The sequence below is a fragment of the Carassius carassius genome, chromosome 22 (assembly GCF_963082965.1).
Source record: "Carassius carassius chromosome 22, fCarCar2.1, whole genome shotgun sequence".
Lineage (NCBI taxonomy): Eukaryota > Metazoa > Chordata > Actinopteri > Cypriniformes > Cyprinidae > Carassius > Carassius carassius.
The window spans coordinates 8,477,170-8,494,575 of NC_081776.1; the positions used below are offsets into that span (position 1 = coordinate 8,477,170).

The 17,406-nt window shown below is 36.5% G+C and overlaps 1 protein-coding gene across 12 annotated transcripts in view; it reads right to left on the reverse strand.

Moving 5' to 3' along the window:
• LOC132098865 (glutamate receptor-interacting protein 1-like) overlaps positions 1–17,406 on the reverse strand; it is a 244,194-nt gene that overhangs the window by 39,377 nt on the left and 187,411 nt on the right. For all 12 annotated transcript variants that reach the window (XM_059505110.1, XM_059505104.1, XM_059505107.1 and 9 more), the window contains 5 exons: positions 15,484–15,629; positions 11,267–11,414; positions 10,152–10,321; positions 6,004–6,150; positions 2,117–2,266 (listed from right to left, as the gene is read on the reverse strand). In XM_059505110.1, the coding sequence (XP_059361093.1) occupies positions 2,117–2,266; positions 6,004–6,150; positions 10,152–10,321; positions 11,267–11,414; positions 15,484–15,629 (761 nt within the window). The remainder of the gene's footprint in view (positions 1–2,116; positions 2,267–6,003; positions 6,151–10,151; positions 10,322–11,266; positions 11,415–15,483; positions 15,630–17,406) is intronic.

The following is a 17,406-nucleotide window of genomic DNA, read 5'->3' on the forward strand; positions in this document are numbered from 1 at the left end:
AATCAGCAATGGGATTCTGTGATAAAGAGCACTGCAACAAGTTCCAAGGATTAATTTTTGTTCGCTGTTTTGGAGTGATAATTTTATATATAAAAAGGGTCCCAAATATTTACTTTGCCTATAAGGAGGTAAATCCAACCCTGACCATATTACTGAGCACATTCTACTTCTGACTGAATATACCATTATACGTAACCGTTAAAGCACAGCAGACTAACACGGCATCTTTTTTTTTTTTTTGATATTGCATCCAATTTGTCATTTTGGACCAGCTGCCTCATGGGCCAGAAGAAAGTACCCGGCAGGCCGTAGTTTGCCTCGGCACAAAAGGAACTAAAATTACACACATCACTAGAAAACCGATAGAGAAAAAAAATTTAATTTGAAAGTCTGAATTTGAATCTGATGTTGTTGGCAGCGTGGCCTAATCCTGCAACCCAATCATCACTTTCACAGCCAGGTTCTCTACAGCAATTGTCCAAACTCCACTTCCTCTAACATCAACAGTAAATAACCAAGCAGCTACAAATGCAACGAAAAACAAACTCGAAAACCAGTTGGCTACTGAATGATAGCATGAACGCGGTCAGCAATGTGAGCAGCTGATTAACCATTTTTCCAGTGCCAGCGTTTGTTTATTGGTCCTGCTGACGAAGCCCTCAGATAATAGCCCCACGCGATATGAAAGCTTGGTCAGGTAATTATCTGCGGCAGAGGCGGCGATGACGATGCTGCTTGGTTGAAGGATATGAAATATCTTTCAGGATCTAATTATTGGGTAGCCAGAGGTGTAATTTCCCTCTTTCGCTTGGCGGCTTCAGATATTGGAAGAGAATGCGTTCACTTCAGGTAAGTGCTATCACACTCTCTGATCTTATTCAGATTCAAAGCCCAGCCGTGAAGAGGAAGGGCAGGAAGGATAGGAACCATATGCAAGAGCTAGGAATGTACAGATAAAGACAGACTATCATAGCGAAGACAAGAGGAATAACAGATGCATGGCCTTTCTTTAATACCAAGATACCTTGTCGCATTTATGTTGGAGTTTTATTGCTTTCATCGCTTTCAGCGGCTTGACCAAGCTTCACTTCGCACAATTGCATGCACTTAGCAAAATGTGGCATTTATAAAGGTTTGTTTCTGAATTACTGCGGGCGGTTCTTTCAACCTCTTGACTTATGGCAAAGGCAACTATAAAAATTCGAAAGCTAATATTAAAGTCAAGACGAGTCCCTGGCCAGAGCCTGCGTGGAGATGCTGATACATACAACAGGAAATCAATAACCAAGCCTTTTTCTGTTTACTTCAGCCATTCTGATAAAAAAAACGAAAGGTTTTATAGAATGAATCAAAGTGGAACTAGGCAAAGACTGACAGTAAATCTGTTGAAGAGAGGATAAAAACCTACATCTAATTATTCAATATATTATACAGAGCGGTCTTTGACTCGCTTTGTGGCATTTGTAAGACACTGTAGCACGTCAAGGTAAAAATAGTACTTTTAAATGCGTTTCAATATCCTGTTCCATTTAGTTGCATTCCATAAAGCTATTTGAAAAGAATGCATCTGCAACTGCATGTGAAAGCTTTCAAGCTTCAAAAAGAATGAGGAAGCACCATAAAAGCATCATAGAAGTGATCCATACAATGATCTGGGTGAGGAACAAATTTAATTTAATAGCTATTCATTTGAAAGAAAAGTTGTTTTGAGTCAGATTTAAATGAACTGTTGATCCAGTTTACAAAACTGAATGATTCACTCTCAAATTGATTCATTTATCGAGATGACTCAGTGATCCAGTTGCAGAAATGAACTTCTCGCTGGAGGTGAAGATCAGTGAATAATGAGATAAATCAAGGCCATCTCTTCTTCCTCACAAAGCTGTCATATGCAGCGTATGAGTCGTATGGACCACATTTATGGTGGTTTTGCATCAGAAGCCACAGAAGAAAGTAAGTCTGAAATATATGGAATGACATGGGGGTGACATTTTGGGTGAACTGTCCCTTTAAGAATGAGGCCTCTTTTTGAATTGTGCAGAATTTTTTGTTCTTAAAAAAGATTATTGATCCATATTAGATATCATAATATTCAACATGACTGCATCAAACGTACTTGAGCTCTTGTAGTCTTTCTTCTTCAGTTTGCGTCTCATCATGGTGCCGCGGGGACTTGTGGGATACATGGTGCGTGGTATCGTGTTCATGTTGAGTGAGCTCAGACTGTAGGCACTCATGGAAGTGGGAGAGAAGGATGAACCCAGAGCTGTGTGGGAAAGAGAGAGATGTTTTAGCAAAATTATCAACTGTCAATGACTCATTTCAAAACTTCATATACTTAGTATATGTATGTATATAGTATATAAAGTTCAGTTTTGCTTGGTAAAATGCTTCTATTAGAAATTTTTTACTCATTTAAAACAACTGAAAAAGTGTAAATCCAACATAAACTTCATGATTCCATAGTATTCAGTGTGTCACTCTTACACCGGAGCAGCATGTTCATGATCAACATCTGACAACCTGTACAAAGTCACATGATTAATCTGACAAATTTACCTAGATACGTGACCTAGAATCTATTCGTTTTGCTTTAAACATGTTTAAATACCATTTTGAATCCCATATTTTCAGCTGAACTTTCGAAGCCCACTACTGTATCTTAACGTTTCCCAAAAACATTTTTTTTTGTCACCAGTCGAGGAAATGCACAAAACAACTCATTAAAGCGCTACAGACTGCGCTCCGTCTTTGACACTGTGTGAACGGTGGTAAGTCTTCATCAAAGCACATCTCTAAAAATACTCCCTGATGCCTAAAAGCCACTTCTATCAAAGAATAATGGCTAAGAACCAAATCACAGTTCGTGCTGATCAGATAAAGAGCTTCAAAGCCATTTTTTAGCTCTTACAAAAAAGAAAAAAAAAAATCCCAACTGGGAGAATATTACTACTCCAAAAAATATGTTTTATTTGGCTGGGAAATTGGTGATGCTGAAAACATGGCAGGATTACAGCAGATTACTGTTTTTTTTTTGCTGTTTGAAACAGTTTGTCTGCTCTTGGCACATGAAAGGACATTCTGCTTTTCTCTCTCTCTCTTTTTAAAAGCCTTTAAACCACATCTTTAAGAGCCATAATGAGGCCTTCTGGTCCACTTGTGCATTGTGTAGGATAAACTTTCCTAATCCAAACATTAAGGAGTTAATGTCCAGCAAATAAAGGCTAATTTGTCTTGAGGAAAAAAGAAAACGGAGGCTTAAGAAATACAACTCTCAGGGGAGATTTGCTCTTTCACGCGTATCAAGGACACATCTTTCAGAGATTTAAAAAGCTTTTGAACTCTCATAACCAAGGGGGTTGTATAATCCAGGAATAAAAAAGAGACTGTGACTAAAAAGTATTGATGGAATGGCAGTAAATTATGTGAAGCCACTAGCACCTGCGGCATCTTTACGACCCTCCTGAATAGAGAATCTGAGACATGACTGTGAAGGTGAGAAAAGGTGCCACAACCGATTTTAGACTTCAGTCATGTGTGTGATATACAGAACGTGAAACCCAGTTGAATCGCTGGAGGTTTAAAGGTTTCGTACCATTGGTTGCTGCAGTTTCTAAACTTGAGTCAGCAAGATGTTTAGGTGTCTGCAAAAATAAACTTTTTAGGGTTGTCAAAGTTAATATTTAAGTTTTTAACATTCATATTTAAGTTTAACTTAGCTAAATTAACCATATATATATATACATACATACATACATACATACATACACACACACACATACATATATATATATATATACATACATATATACATACACACACACACACACACACACACACACACACACACACACATACATACATACATATATATATATATATACATACATATATATATGACCCTGGACCACAAAGCCAGTTCTAAGGGTCATTTATTTTAAATTGAGATTTATTACTCATCTGAAAGCTGAATAAATAAGCTTTTTTAGGATAGGACATATCTGGTCGAGATACAACAATTTGAATATCTGGAAGTTGACAGTTCAAAAAATTGCCTTTAAAGTTGTCCAAATTAAGTTCTTAGCAATCCATATTATTAATCAAAAATGTATTTTGTATATATTTACGGTAGAAAATGTACAAAATATATTTTTGGAACATGATCTTTACTTAATATCCTAATGATTTTTGGTAAAAAAAGAAAAACATATAATTGCAAGAGTAAGAGTAATTGTATATATATATATATATATATATATATATATATACATACATCAAAATATTCATTAAGTAATAAAATAACTAGGCAGCTTCTTAACTAGGCAGTCTTAACAGTAATAAATAAATAAAAACAAAGTATAATAATAAGTAAAATAAAAATAAAATAAAATGGAAAATATCAAATGGAAAAATATAAAATAACTATCTTTTATTTAAAAGCTTATACAGCAACTTAGAACTCAAATAGTGTGTAGAAAACAACATGCTGTCTCTATAGCATGAATATAATATGACTCTTCTTCACATAGTATAAATGGGTCTTTATAAATGAAATTAAATAGCTATTATATTTTGATAAGGGAGTTATTAACGAGATTAAAAACCTACTTTGGGGTCCTTGGCATCAAAATGTTCCTTTTTTTTTTTCCGCATCATAAATGGTCTGTCTCATCACCTCTAAAAGAGCTAGCTCTCACTAAAAATGAACAACTTCCAGTTGTATTAATGCTGCAAACCATTGTCACTGTAAAGAACAAGTACAGGTCTTCTCTAACAGTCTCACAGTGTCCTCGAAACACATAGGGCGCCATCAAAAGAGATCAATAAAGCCCTGATGGCCGGAATTTACTTAATGATATAATCAAATCAGACTCTGTAAGGCTGCTGAAAGAGGAAAAGCATGACCTAAAACATAAATGAGAAGTGCTTTTGTGGCAAATGACAATCTTCCCATCTTATTAGCCAATTAGCGAGTGAATCTAGGGACTCAGGATGTCAATTATCATTGACTACATGTCCCAGAATGTACTTGAGACTTTGAAGTCCACCCATGACCGCACAGGGAGAAAAGATCAGGTCAAGTTGCTAGAATGTCAATAATGCAATATCGCTTCCTTAACAAGGATTATGTTCCATATACCCCAATGAATGGAACCACAAAGGTGTCCTCTGGATTCACTGTGTATCTTCTGCAAAATAAAAACCACTGAATGGCTCAGCGCTCGTCTGGCTTCGTACAGTGACTCTAAGCCTTTCTGTAATGTGCTCTCTCCTCTGGTAGAATAGAGCTCAGCTACACCCACAGATGGAGAATAAAGACCAGATATAATACTGAGGAAGAGAGCAACAGAGAGAGAAAAACCTCTTTAGCCTTAGCATAGTTTAGAGACAAGGAAACAGCAGGGGAACAAATTAGTTCTGCTCTGTTTTCCAAAGAGATCAAGTAAAACACACTAAAAAAGACAAAAACAAAAACAGACTTATCAAATAAAGCACAAAAGGAGACATTAGAACGAATGCAGTCCTGTATTGCATATCACATTCCTGTAGACGCCATGGGTTCAATTTCTGAAAAATGCATGATTTAAACTGATAAATAAACAAATATATATATATTTTGTGTGTGTGTAAATCGCTTTGGAAAATAAAATAAAATATACAGGATCTACTAAGCGATACATCAATCATTATTTAAAGATAACTTTTCATCTTGCATGTTCAGCAATACATACTGCATCTTCACTCCCATTGGCTGTTGCTGCTGATTTGCATAATGATGGCATATTTGCATCCAACTTGGCAACGTTTTTTTGCTCACTGAATCTCACTGAAAATATATGACTGAGTTTTTGAACAGTGAAAATTAAAATCAATCTGGAATTACTGAAGTTATAAAGTCAAAACCCATAAAAGAATGGAATAAGTCTGTTTATCGGTGATATTACTGAGAAACAAGGAGTGATACAAGAGGATGAGGATGAAGGAAAAGGGAAGGAACATTACGGGGGTTGTTTGGAGAGGTTTTCTGCTTGGTCTGGCTGCGGGACTGGTCGGGGTGGTAGGTGTTATAGTGTTGATAGGGAAGGAAGTTGCTGTTGTTGTTGGTTCCGGATTCCCAGGGCAACGTCCGGTTACTCCTCTGCACCTTGACTGAGCACACGAAGAGGAGAGAGAGGGGGACATGAGCAGGAAGAAACATACTGTACAACACCACATAAATGCTAGCGTATAACACATAAGATAAATCATACAAGGAGAGACACTTTTCAAACTGCTAGTAACTCTGGAAAAAACTATTATGGTTAAATGTGACCCTAGTTTAACTATGTTTAATGAAGGGTTATTTAGTCTGCTTTGTGATTGGGCTTTCTTCATGAGTACAGAAATTGACAAAAACAAGGAAAAGTAAAAATAAAAAAAGACATACTAAATATTTGTTGCAGGGGTAGATTATTAAAAAGTGAAAAGTTTTGCTGAACCAAACCTGTAAGACTTGTAGAAAATGGGTAAAAAAAAAAAAAAAATCAAACAAAATAAAATAAATTTCTGGGCGAATTATACCTTTAGAAAACATTCTAGGTCGAAACAACCAATGTCACAAATAATGTAGATCTCACCATAAGCACAGCTTTGGACAAAATACAAGCAAGTTCACTAAAAATGCACCTGCAAGCTACTACTAGACTCTTAGACTTTCACATCAGACTGAATATCTGCAGTAGCAGGCACAAAGAAACAAAATACAAGCATTCACATAGCAAGGTCTTTGCTCCCCTCAAAGCGTCCTCCTAGGAATACAACTATGGACACCGGCATTGATCATTCTCTATTTTAGCTCCTTTCTGTTGCACGGTTAATTTTAGCAGTATGTTTGCTGTGCTTTCAAACACACAGGCTGGAAAGAGAGATTACTAAAGCAGTCTGAGAGAGAAGAGAGAGACGAACTAAAGGGCAGTGGCTGCAGGAGGTATTAGACTGGAAAGAGAGTCGGTAAGAGGTGAAGGAGGGGTGTGTTTTTGTGTAAGGGATCCATCATCATGATAGCATCAAACAGCAGCACAGGGTTAAAAGACAGTGAAGAATCCATTGAGACCGTATGCAATCAGGCCTGAACAGATGAGAACCATTACTTTTACAATTATGTGTATGTGGGAAATAAAAAGTTCATGAGTCTTAGAGAGTAGAGGGGCAAATGAAAATATGATGAGTGTGTTTACAGGCAATAATGTAGAATCTCTATACCAAGGGTGTCAACAAATGAAAATAATCATGATTAATTTAATAATAATTAATAATAATAATTTTTTTGGCGTTATGATGTATTGATTCAAATTTAAATAATATTTCACAATAATACTATTTTGATCAAATAAATGCAGCCTTGTTGAGCTTAAGAGACTTCACCCAAAAAATTATAATATTCTTAATTGGTGTAGTACATTATATAATGTATTGTCATGGCCTGGAGGGATAATATTTGTTTTCATCAGTAGATTCAGATGTTTTCTGTGACACATTCTCTACCACCCACAGAAGCCCACCAAACTGATGTCGTGAATGCATGAGTATGGGGTGACAAGGTAGAATGTGTTTATGTGCTGCATACGTGCGTTGTGTCGTCAGTCAGCTGTCTGGTGCTGTAGCGTTTCAGCATTTACCAGCTGTCTGGAGTTTCACAGCGGCTGGTATTTTGGTCCGTGTTAGTGTAGAATGCGTCACTGCACTAAATCTGCTTTAGCTGAGGAAATAGACTACACGTCTGTGAACTGCGTAGTAGACGTGCCACTGCATAGCAATGCCAGAAGCATGACATGCCAGTAAACGTGTGTGGCTCTTCACAGGAATCAGGAGTGAGCTTCATCCACTCACTGTGTTTGAAAGGTGCTCTAAACTCAATTTCCTTCTCTTAAGAGCTAATCAAGACACCTCCCACCACCTGACCTGAGGGTCACTTCATTGCTTTCTAATGTGGGGCTTCTGAAAACCCCCAACAGTGATATACAGGACGCATTAGTATGCTGTGCAGGTCCACTTTTATTTATGTTCTCAGGGCTCAGGCTTTATTCCACGTTCTTATTAAGTTCCAAGCATAAAGCTCATTCAGCCACTGAACTTGTGGACACTGCAAAACAATTCAATTCATTGATAGGATTTATTAATTACATTTTTTGTCAGTGCAGGGTGTTAGAGGAACATTTATACATATAGATGGACATATATGATGCGTTTATTAATTTTTTTTACCTCTTTTTGTGGTTTGAGTCAAACAGACCAGCAGCAAAGGCAGAGTAATAAGCTAACTAGTGTTATTTGTGGTTTGCCTGTGTGAGAGTCACCACCACAGAGCTAATACGTTGTGGGTTGGTAGCTTTGAAGATACTGAAGGGGTTTTTAGCATGTCACTATACAGTTGCTACAGTCTTCTGGTTGGCTGTTTCAGCATGTCTGTGCAGGTGCTATGATGTTCTAGATGGTTACCAGAACATTTCTAAGTGGTAGCCAGTGGTGGACGAAATACACAAATCAAGTACTTGATTAAAAGCACAGATACTCGAATAAAATATTACTCTAAAAGTATTCCTTTTCCATTTTACTTGAGTAAAAATACAAAAGTATTTGATTTTTAATGTACTTAAGTATTTGAAATTAAAAAGTACTGATCGGTGAATGTTTTTGTAATTAAACATATACTTGAATATTTAATCATTTTATATTATACTGTATATTTTATATAATCCTATTCCTCAAAATACTAGGGGAAGCGGTGCCTTGTCATACACTATCAAAGAATTAGAAGTAGTATTGTTAAAAGGGTTCGTCTTGTTGCTAAAAGTGTTTCTAATTGATGAAAACAGTTATTTTGTACACTGTAATGGATTAAAGATTATAAACAGTTAAGAATAACATTCTATGTCCTCGTCTTTATTTATGTGGTGAAAAGCTGTGTAATTAGAAATACGATAATACATTATGCCTGTTAAGAATTTTTTTTGCTCTGCGGAAGCTTTGCCATTATTTAAACTCAAATCAATATTTTGGGTCTAATTATTTACTTATGTGGCAAGTAGGTGTGTAATAAGCAGGATAATGTTCATCCAGCCGGCTGTTATCACAATAAACCCCTTCAGGGTGATGCACTCATCCGCTTTGTGTTAGTGTTTATTCTGCGATAACAACAGGCTGGATGTACATTTTCCCTTACTTTCTAACGTTACTGTGTGGTCGCTAACTAGCCTAAATCAAAAGACTTGCTTTTAGTCTTTAAATATGACTCTGGTCTGGTCATTCTTGCCTGGCTCTGCCCTAGTATGGTTCCACATCTTTGTGTTTTAACATTATTCCTATCAGGAAGTACAGCAGCATTTAACCTTTTGTCTCTGCGTTTGAATGTTAGATTCCTGTTCCTGATAATATGTTATGGCACACACTGGATGTCATAAGAACATATTCTCTGTGGGAATCAGCCTTGCTCAAACTTTTGACATCAAATCTCTTTATCATTGCACTTGGTGGCACACAGGCTAATAAAAACCTGTCAGGTGATAAGAACAAGCTTTAGAACACCACATAACTCCTGACAACCTGAGACACAAGGCAAGATGCAGTATCCTTGCACAGTCCTGTTTTCAGTATGGATATATCTGCAGGAAAGATGATTAAATATTGTTAATGTAACCATCATGTGGACAGAACACAGCTGGCTTTGCACTGAGAAGTCAAACGTTGCATTCAGACCACCCACTGTATCTAGGAACTACAGGATTGATATAAGAGACACACAGGAATTATGTTCACAGACATCAATTATGCATATGCCATCACTTTCAATATCGATTAACCCATTAAAGTTGCTCATTAACGTCTCCGCTCTTTCTTCGGAGCACTGAGGTTTGAAGAAGTGACCAAAAATAAAATGCAGACTGAGTAAACTGGACTTTTCTGAATAAATATGCACTCGTCCACTACGATTTCCAATCTGCATCAGTATAGTGTTTCTACACTCTAGAAAAAGCCCTAATGGAGCATTTTAATGTTGTAAAAAGAGCCAAATCAAGTCAAAATCGAGCAAGGATGCAGGGAATTGCCTCTCCTAAATGCTTATTTTTTGACATAAGACTCTAGTCCAGAGTAAGTGTGTTTGAGTCTCTTACCATGTTCAGGGCCCTTGAGAGCCAGTCTTGTCTGGTGGTGGGGCAGAATCTCCATTTTGACTTGTTCTGAAGCGCTAGCTAGCAGCTGGGTGGCCTCGGCCAGTGTGCAATACTCCATACTTGTGCCGTCCACTGACAGGATGTGATCACCTGCATGCAGCGCACCACACCTGCAAAAGCAATGAGATCACATCCTGTTCTGCCAGCCACTTATCACAGGAACCATTTCAAACTAATTCTTCTCAGTACAACAATTTTTATGATATAATATCAATGCTTTCAGTTGTCCAACATTTCATGATTTTCAACAACAAATTTGATATGACAGCAAAAGTCGCAGTGAACTAGTGAACACAATAATTTATATTTAAAATATAATAAATATAAAGTATAATAAATATTTTATATATATATATATATATATATATATATATATATACACACACACACACACACACACACACACACACATACATATATATATAAATAATTCTGTTCAATTTAAATATTTAATTAAGTGTAAATTATATTTTATTACATTTATAATTTGATATATTAGTTTTTATACATTATATATATATATATATATATATATATATATATATATATATATATATATATATTAACAGTGATTTAAGTCAATCTTGAGTATAAGTGCACTCTGCAGTAGACATGCACATTATGGTTCCAAATTGGGCACCTAAATTGGCACCCTGTTGATGGCAAAGGGGTTTAAGGTGTATCATAATTCCCTCCCAATGTTTCTCCCAAGAGCAAACTTTTGAATCATCTTCAAAGTGCTAATCTGTTTTGATGGAAAGGTTTTCACTTGCTCAGCACTCCGTCACCTTTATTATTGTTCCATGCCTTTCTGCTGGCATGAAGGCTAGATGAGTTATTGAATTTCTATAATTAGTTGCTAAGCTTTATGCATTTCAAACTTTGAACATTTCACAAGCAGCCATCAGGTTCCTGCTGCGCACATGTCTCTCCTCTCCACGCATTGATCTGGCTCACAGAACAATGGAAACATGATGAGCAATGATGCTTCTTTCATAAAGAGCCGAAATGGTTGCCTTCCTATGCATGTGGGAAATAAATGTGGCTGTAATTACCTATCGGCGATGCTGGCTGGTTTGACCTTGTCAATGATGATGACCTGCTTATTGCAGTACATGGAGGAAGAGAGAGCCAGACCTAAACTGGAGCCCATGGACTTGGCCACCTCCACCAGCAGCGGGCCTGAAGCTGTGGCTACAGAATCTGTAAAATAGGAAAAAGACAGTGATTATATTCAGAAAACGGAGATTGCAAGGGTACAAAGTGGCTCATAACCTGTGGCATTTATGATATATTAATGCAAATCAGAAAGCTTGGGTTGGGTGCACGATCCAGAATTTGGATGAAGTCTAAATCAAAAAGCTGCAAAGAGACAAATGAAACTGTGAAAATGTTCATGATACATTTAACATATTGCAAAGGTTATGAGGTATATATGTATAAGATAAAGGCTATTTTAACACATTTTAACTTATATACATATATATTTTAACTAAAGGATTTATAATAAAATACCAAACCAATGCTATTTTTAAGACGCACTGAATTAATACAGTACATTGTTGCACGAAAAAAAAATGCAATAGATATATCGTTCAAAAATGTAGACAACAGTATTTTAGGGCCACATTAGGATAATGAATGAAAATACAGTCATCACATTAGGTGAATAAAGTCGACATTGAGAATCATCAAAAAAATAAAACAAAAATAAAATTTGAACATCACATGATTAGTAACATTTTAAGAGTAAAGTCCAAATTCCTAGAATACAGTTGTTATATTGTGAAATTAAAGCACTGATTTTGAGAAATAAAAAAATATTATATAGCATTGCAATTAGTATGCTTTTTCACCTAAATTTAGTATAGCATTACTTTTCCCAAAATACTATTACACAGCATTATGAGATTAAAGTAGTATTGTTTTTCCTCCAATTATTTTTCGATTGCATTATTTTTCTCACAATAATATTATACAGCATTAAAAGACTCAAGTATTCCGATTTCTTTGAAAATATTTCACTATTTTACTCTCATAACATTACTTTATTCTTTATTTTAGTGGAGTGTGTGAATACACCCGTGGCTTGTCTGCTGTGGCACTGGTGTGAACTTGAGGGACTGATTGCCTTCATACAGTACATCCAATAAGAATCACAATTACACGACTATGTAAACAGCTATATTAGATATTTTGCTTTTAATCCAATGAAATTACATACATTTGTAAGTGTGGCTTAAGTGCCTAAACACCTGGTAGAAGAAAAAAAAATATTACGGATGTTATACACCCACACACACACGTACACACACCTCATTAATGTGAATGAGGGTGAGCGGCTGCGGTAAGACCTGTTAAAGTCTAATGGAGGTAATTCAACATCTCAGTTTAGTAATGGGCCGCACTAAAAGACCTCATTACACCATATGTCTTCAGCGCACAGAGGAAACACCACACGTAAACACGCTCTTCCAGCCCATTCCCAACATGGGCTGATTTCACTTGACACCCATTACAAAGAGAAATAGCTCCTGCTGTTGTGTGTGGAGCGGACAGAAGGAGCAGTCGGTCTTTAGTTAGAGCGGGGGTACAGCTGTCTGCTGTCAGGTGTGTCAACTTCCTCCCTGCGTTTGTGTTAAATACACTTGCTGCCATCACAAAAATCCCAATGTACTGGGGAAACTCCTGTGCTAATCTAAAATATGTTGCTTTGGTGTGTAAAGTGGATCTATAAAGATTCAAGCATAAAGTGACATGTTTAAAATGTTGAACAGAGGTGTAGAAGCTTGGGACGGGAACAAGTACCAACAAAAAACTGTCACCTGTGATCGTTTTAAAGCATTTATCAATGATTTACTGTATTAACTACATGGAACTATACTATTTTTGGGTGAAACATTACAATCTGATTGGTTATAGAACACGGTTTCTGCAGGTTTTATGAAGACTTTTTAAGACTACGTAAAGAAAATTAAGGAATAAACTGAATAGAACACAATACGTCAATATGGTCTCTAAATGTCAATGTCATTTATTAGCAAAGCTAAAAAAAAAAAAAAAAACACAATTCTCCATTACTTTAATTCATTTTGCCAAAAAAGCTTATTTGTTTAAAGGCCAATTAAGATCTGCAGAAACCCTGGAACAGCTAAACTGAAAATTGTAGTGATCTCATTGAGCTGCCATGACAGCCGATTATGATTAAACCCCCCTTTCCAGCCCCTAATTTCCACCTTCACCTTCCTGTCCAGCCTCGCAGACTCACCTGACACCAGCTGAACACGGAGGAACAGACTATCCATAAATAAAGCCAGAGGTGGAGAAATAGTTCAATCACATGGGTGCCATCACACTGACAATGGCTTGATTGAGGAGCTCACAAGAAGCGTTCGTGTTTCCATGAAGGGTTGTAGGAGTGTGTGGAGATGGGAGGAAAGGTGGCTGTAAATTGTGACGAATGCTTCGTCTCTGGTGATTAGTTTTAATCAAACCCCGTTCTGTATGTATCCACTGGTGAAGATCTGAACGATCATTTTTAGTTCCTTCTCGATGGGAGATTGTGGAGTAAAGCATGTGGAGTAAAAATAGATGAGATAATGCTCAATATTATGAAAAAGCTGGTCAGCAGCCGATCACAGAGTCAAAGTCACCGACGTCTGTCAGAGACTCATACATAAAGCTGACCTCTTTCCAACTATAACTGTGCATATATGAATATTTTATTGAATGTATATTGAAAGCAATCATAGATTATATAAACTCATATTTTACCGAAAAGCAGTGATCACATTTTCCACTGTTCAATGATTTTTTTCATTAAATCTAGTCATTTCAAAAGGAATCAATGCAACTGCGAACTTCACACGAGGGCAAAAGATTTTTTCTTTTTCAGATTTTGTAATGGATTCAAGTTGTGTATTTGCCACGTAGACCAACAGAAAGCTGTTTCTGATGATGCATTACACAGTGGTGTACAAGAAATGCGGAATCTTTTTTTTCTTTTTTGAACAAGCTGTTTGAAATGAACAGTTCATAAGAGCTGATTTTCAGAAATGAGTCAAGATTTTTCAGTCTTCTGCACCAATGAGCATACCATGCACCATGTACCGTACCATGCAGGACAGTTGATAAAACAGAAAGAAAGAGTGTGAGGTGAGGAGAAAGTGTAGAATGAAGGTAAAAACTGTTTTAGATGCGGAGAAAGCACATTAATTCAGACAGAAATCCAAGACAGAATGATCTGAAAGTTACACAGCAAGACTTAAACTAAGGAGGAAAGTGCGCTGACCAAAAACCTAGTCGAACAGGCACTGTGGGGTAGTTAGCGTTTTATGTTGTTCAAACAGATGGGCATATCAGTGCAGTGAAGCAGGATGTGCCTTTCCACTGGGCACAGCAAAAAGGGAATCTATCACTTCCGGGTCAGAGCCCAACAAAGACATTGGAAAGATGAGTTACAGCCACGGGCCACTTCAAATATTAGAGAATTTACTTTTCTTTTCAGTTCAGCTCACTCGCTGTAACCCTTTTACTTGTTTTTGGCATCTCATTCAGCTCTTTGGCATTGTCATGTCACAAATGCTACAAAAACATATCGACGTTTGAGAGCTGGATAACATCAAATAATTGTGATCTTTTTCAAAATCGCTAAAACGCTACATTCTGTAATTGCTTTTTTTAGACAATAGGTGTTTACAAATACTATAATGATCTTCCAGCTGGAACGATTAGGCCTCGACAGAACACAACACAAGAACTGGTCTTAAACGAACCACAAAGGGCATCTTCTTGAAAAAGTTACTGCCGTTAAGGAAAAAGTACTTGAAAGAAACGAAACAGTAACATTATAATCGTACCTAAAATGAAATGCAATTAAAATCAGAGTTTGCAAAAAATTAAGATAAAATTTAAACTGAAACAAATGTGCACTAAAATACAAACAAAAGCTACATTTAATTAATTGTATGTTACTTTTTCCTAATCTCTCTTCTGCTATTTCACTTGTCCATCAATGTATTATTAAAACTGAAATATTACATAAAATAGTTTTAATCTAAAACCATTTATTATTATACAATTCAGTCATAATATTAAATGTTAGGAATTCAGTCATATTATTAAATGTTATGAACAACGTACATAATATTGCTAGCTCTTTTATGATAAATCCAATGTGTATTTTCCTCATATAATTAATAAGAATTCTATTTAGATTGAAAAAAAGTGAACTGTCTGGGGGCGGGATTAGTTGAAGTGGGTGTGTCCTTACCCATGACTGACACATCATACTCTATAAGAAGAGTGGCTTCCTGCCCACATTGTTTGAGGATGCTCATAGCCTCTGCGTGAGACACTCCATGCAGACGAATTCCGTCGATACTGAGTAGCCTGTCACCGGGTTTGATGGTACCTTCCCTGAGAGAGAAAACAAAACACAAACAAAGACTGAAATAGCAAAAGAAATGTGCTGTACACCAGAAAGGCACCCAGAGACACAATAGCATTTGTACTGTGTATCCTCTGCTTGTTTGCTCGCAACAATAAGCCTTTAAAATGCCAGAAAGGTTAGAGGCTTTATAGTTCCACACGTTCCATCTGTTATCATGGCAGGCAGGTTACTGTACGTCTGCGCTCGAGAGACCTCACCCGAGATGATTCCATAGTAACTCCTAAACAATTAGAGCCAGGAACCGTACTGACGCTCAAAAGAAAACACAAACTCATGTACCTTCTGAAGTACTCAAGAACATAAAAATGTGACCATCTCTAATGGAGAATCAGGAACTCAGTGCTCTTGAACTGTCTGATGAGCACAAACCAAATTTTGGTTAAGAGGCCTGATTTATCACTCAAACGAAATGAAATTTGTTGTTTTTATTTTCCAAGGTGGCTGCTCTCTGTGACTGCAAGATGTCAGAGGCCAGTCAATATTAAATTGTAGAGGAACAGAACACAATATTTACACAAAAAAAAAAAACAGGAGCCATGCCACTGAACAAAAGAAATGGGAATACTCTCTATGTAAGAAATGAAATTACCAGTGTGTAAAATGAATATTGATAAGAGTTGAGGGGAAAGGGAGAGACGAGCTGGCGTGTAATGATGGTAATAACACAGCAGTTCAAACGCCAGAGCGAGTGAAATATCACGCCAATCCATTTGCAATTCTCAAGCGAGTGCTGAAGTTGCAGGGCAATCTATTCCAGTTCCGAAAAACACTATATTCATCAAGCAATTTCTTGCCATTTCACAAAAACGTCTACAGTTCAACTATGCCAGACTGGTATAGATAAAAATCCAATCCATTACAATGTACCACAGAGAGATTTTTATAAATTAAAAACTATTAAAATATTTAATGTGACATGCAAAGATAAAGTATATACAATAAATAAAAAATAAAAAAACTCCTACTACATACTCATTTATCGGTAGCACTTTATTTTACAGTCCTGTTCCTCATTTACATACTATGTAATTATTATAGTAATTACAATAACTATGTAATAACTAGGTACTAACCCTGAACCTACCCCTAAACCTAACCCTACCCCATGTAGTCACCTTGTATTACCAGAACTTTCTTAGATAAATACACTGTAAGTACACTTTAAGTACATGTAAAAATAAAGTGCAACCCATTTATCTGTAATCAACAGCATCATAAACTCATTTGTAAACTATTTTCCAAAACCTAGTAAACTGCCTACAGATAAATCACAGATACATTTATAACTGATCCATAATGTAAGAAAATGAATTATTCTAACTCTTCAGATACCTTTTTGGCCAAATTATAAAACTGTATCCTTAGGGAATGAAATCCTATAATCCTGTGAGAAGATAAAGGCTGAATAAAAATTACAGATATACTTACATATTTATAGTTCACCCTGAAAAACATATTAAACCACACTAAGATGTTCAGAATGGTCTATCGGTGGATTTTAAAGGGATTCAAACCACTTTTCAGCTGGTTAAGCTGGGCCGCCCAACTAAACCAGCTTGGAGAACAGTTCACACCAGACAAATCCATTTTAAACCATCTGAGACTAGCAAAACAGCTTAGGCATTAAAGAAGGTTATAAGTACAGATTCAGTATCCGTATTGGACCTGATACTGCACTCCTGTACCCGTACTAGTAAAAATGCCCCAATACCAAAAGCCGATACTACATTGTGTGAATAAAGC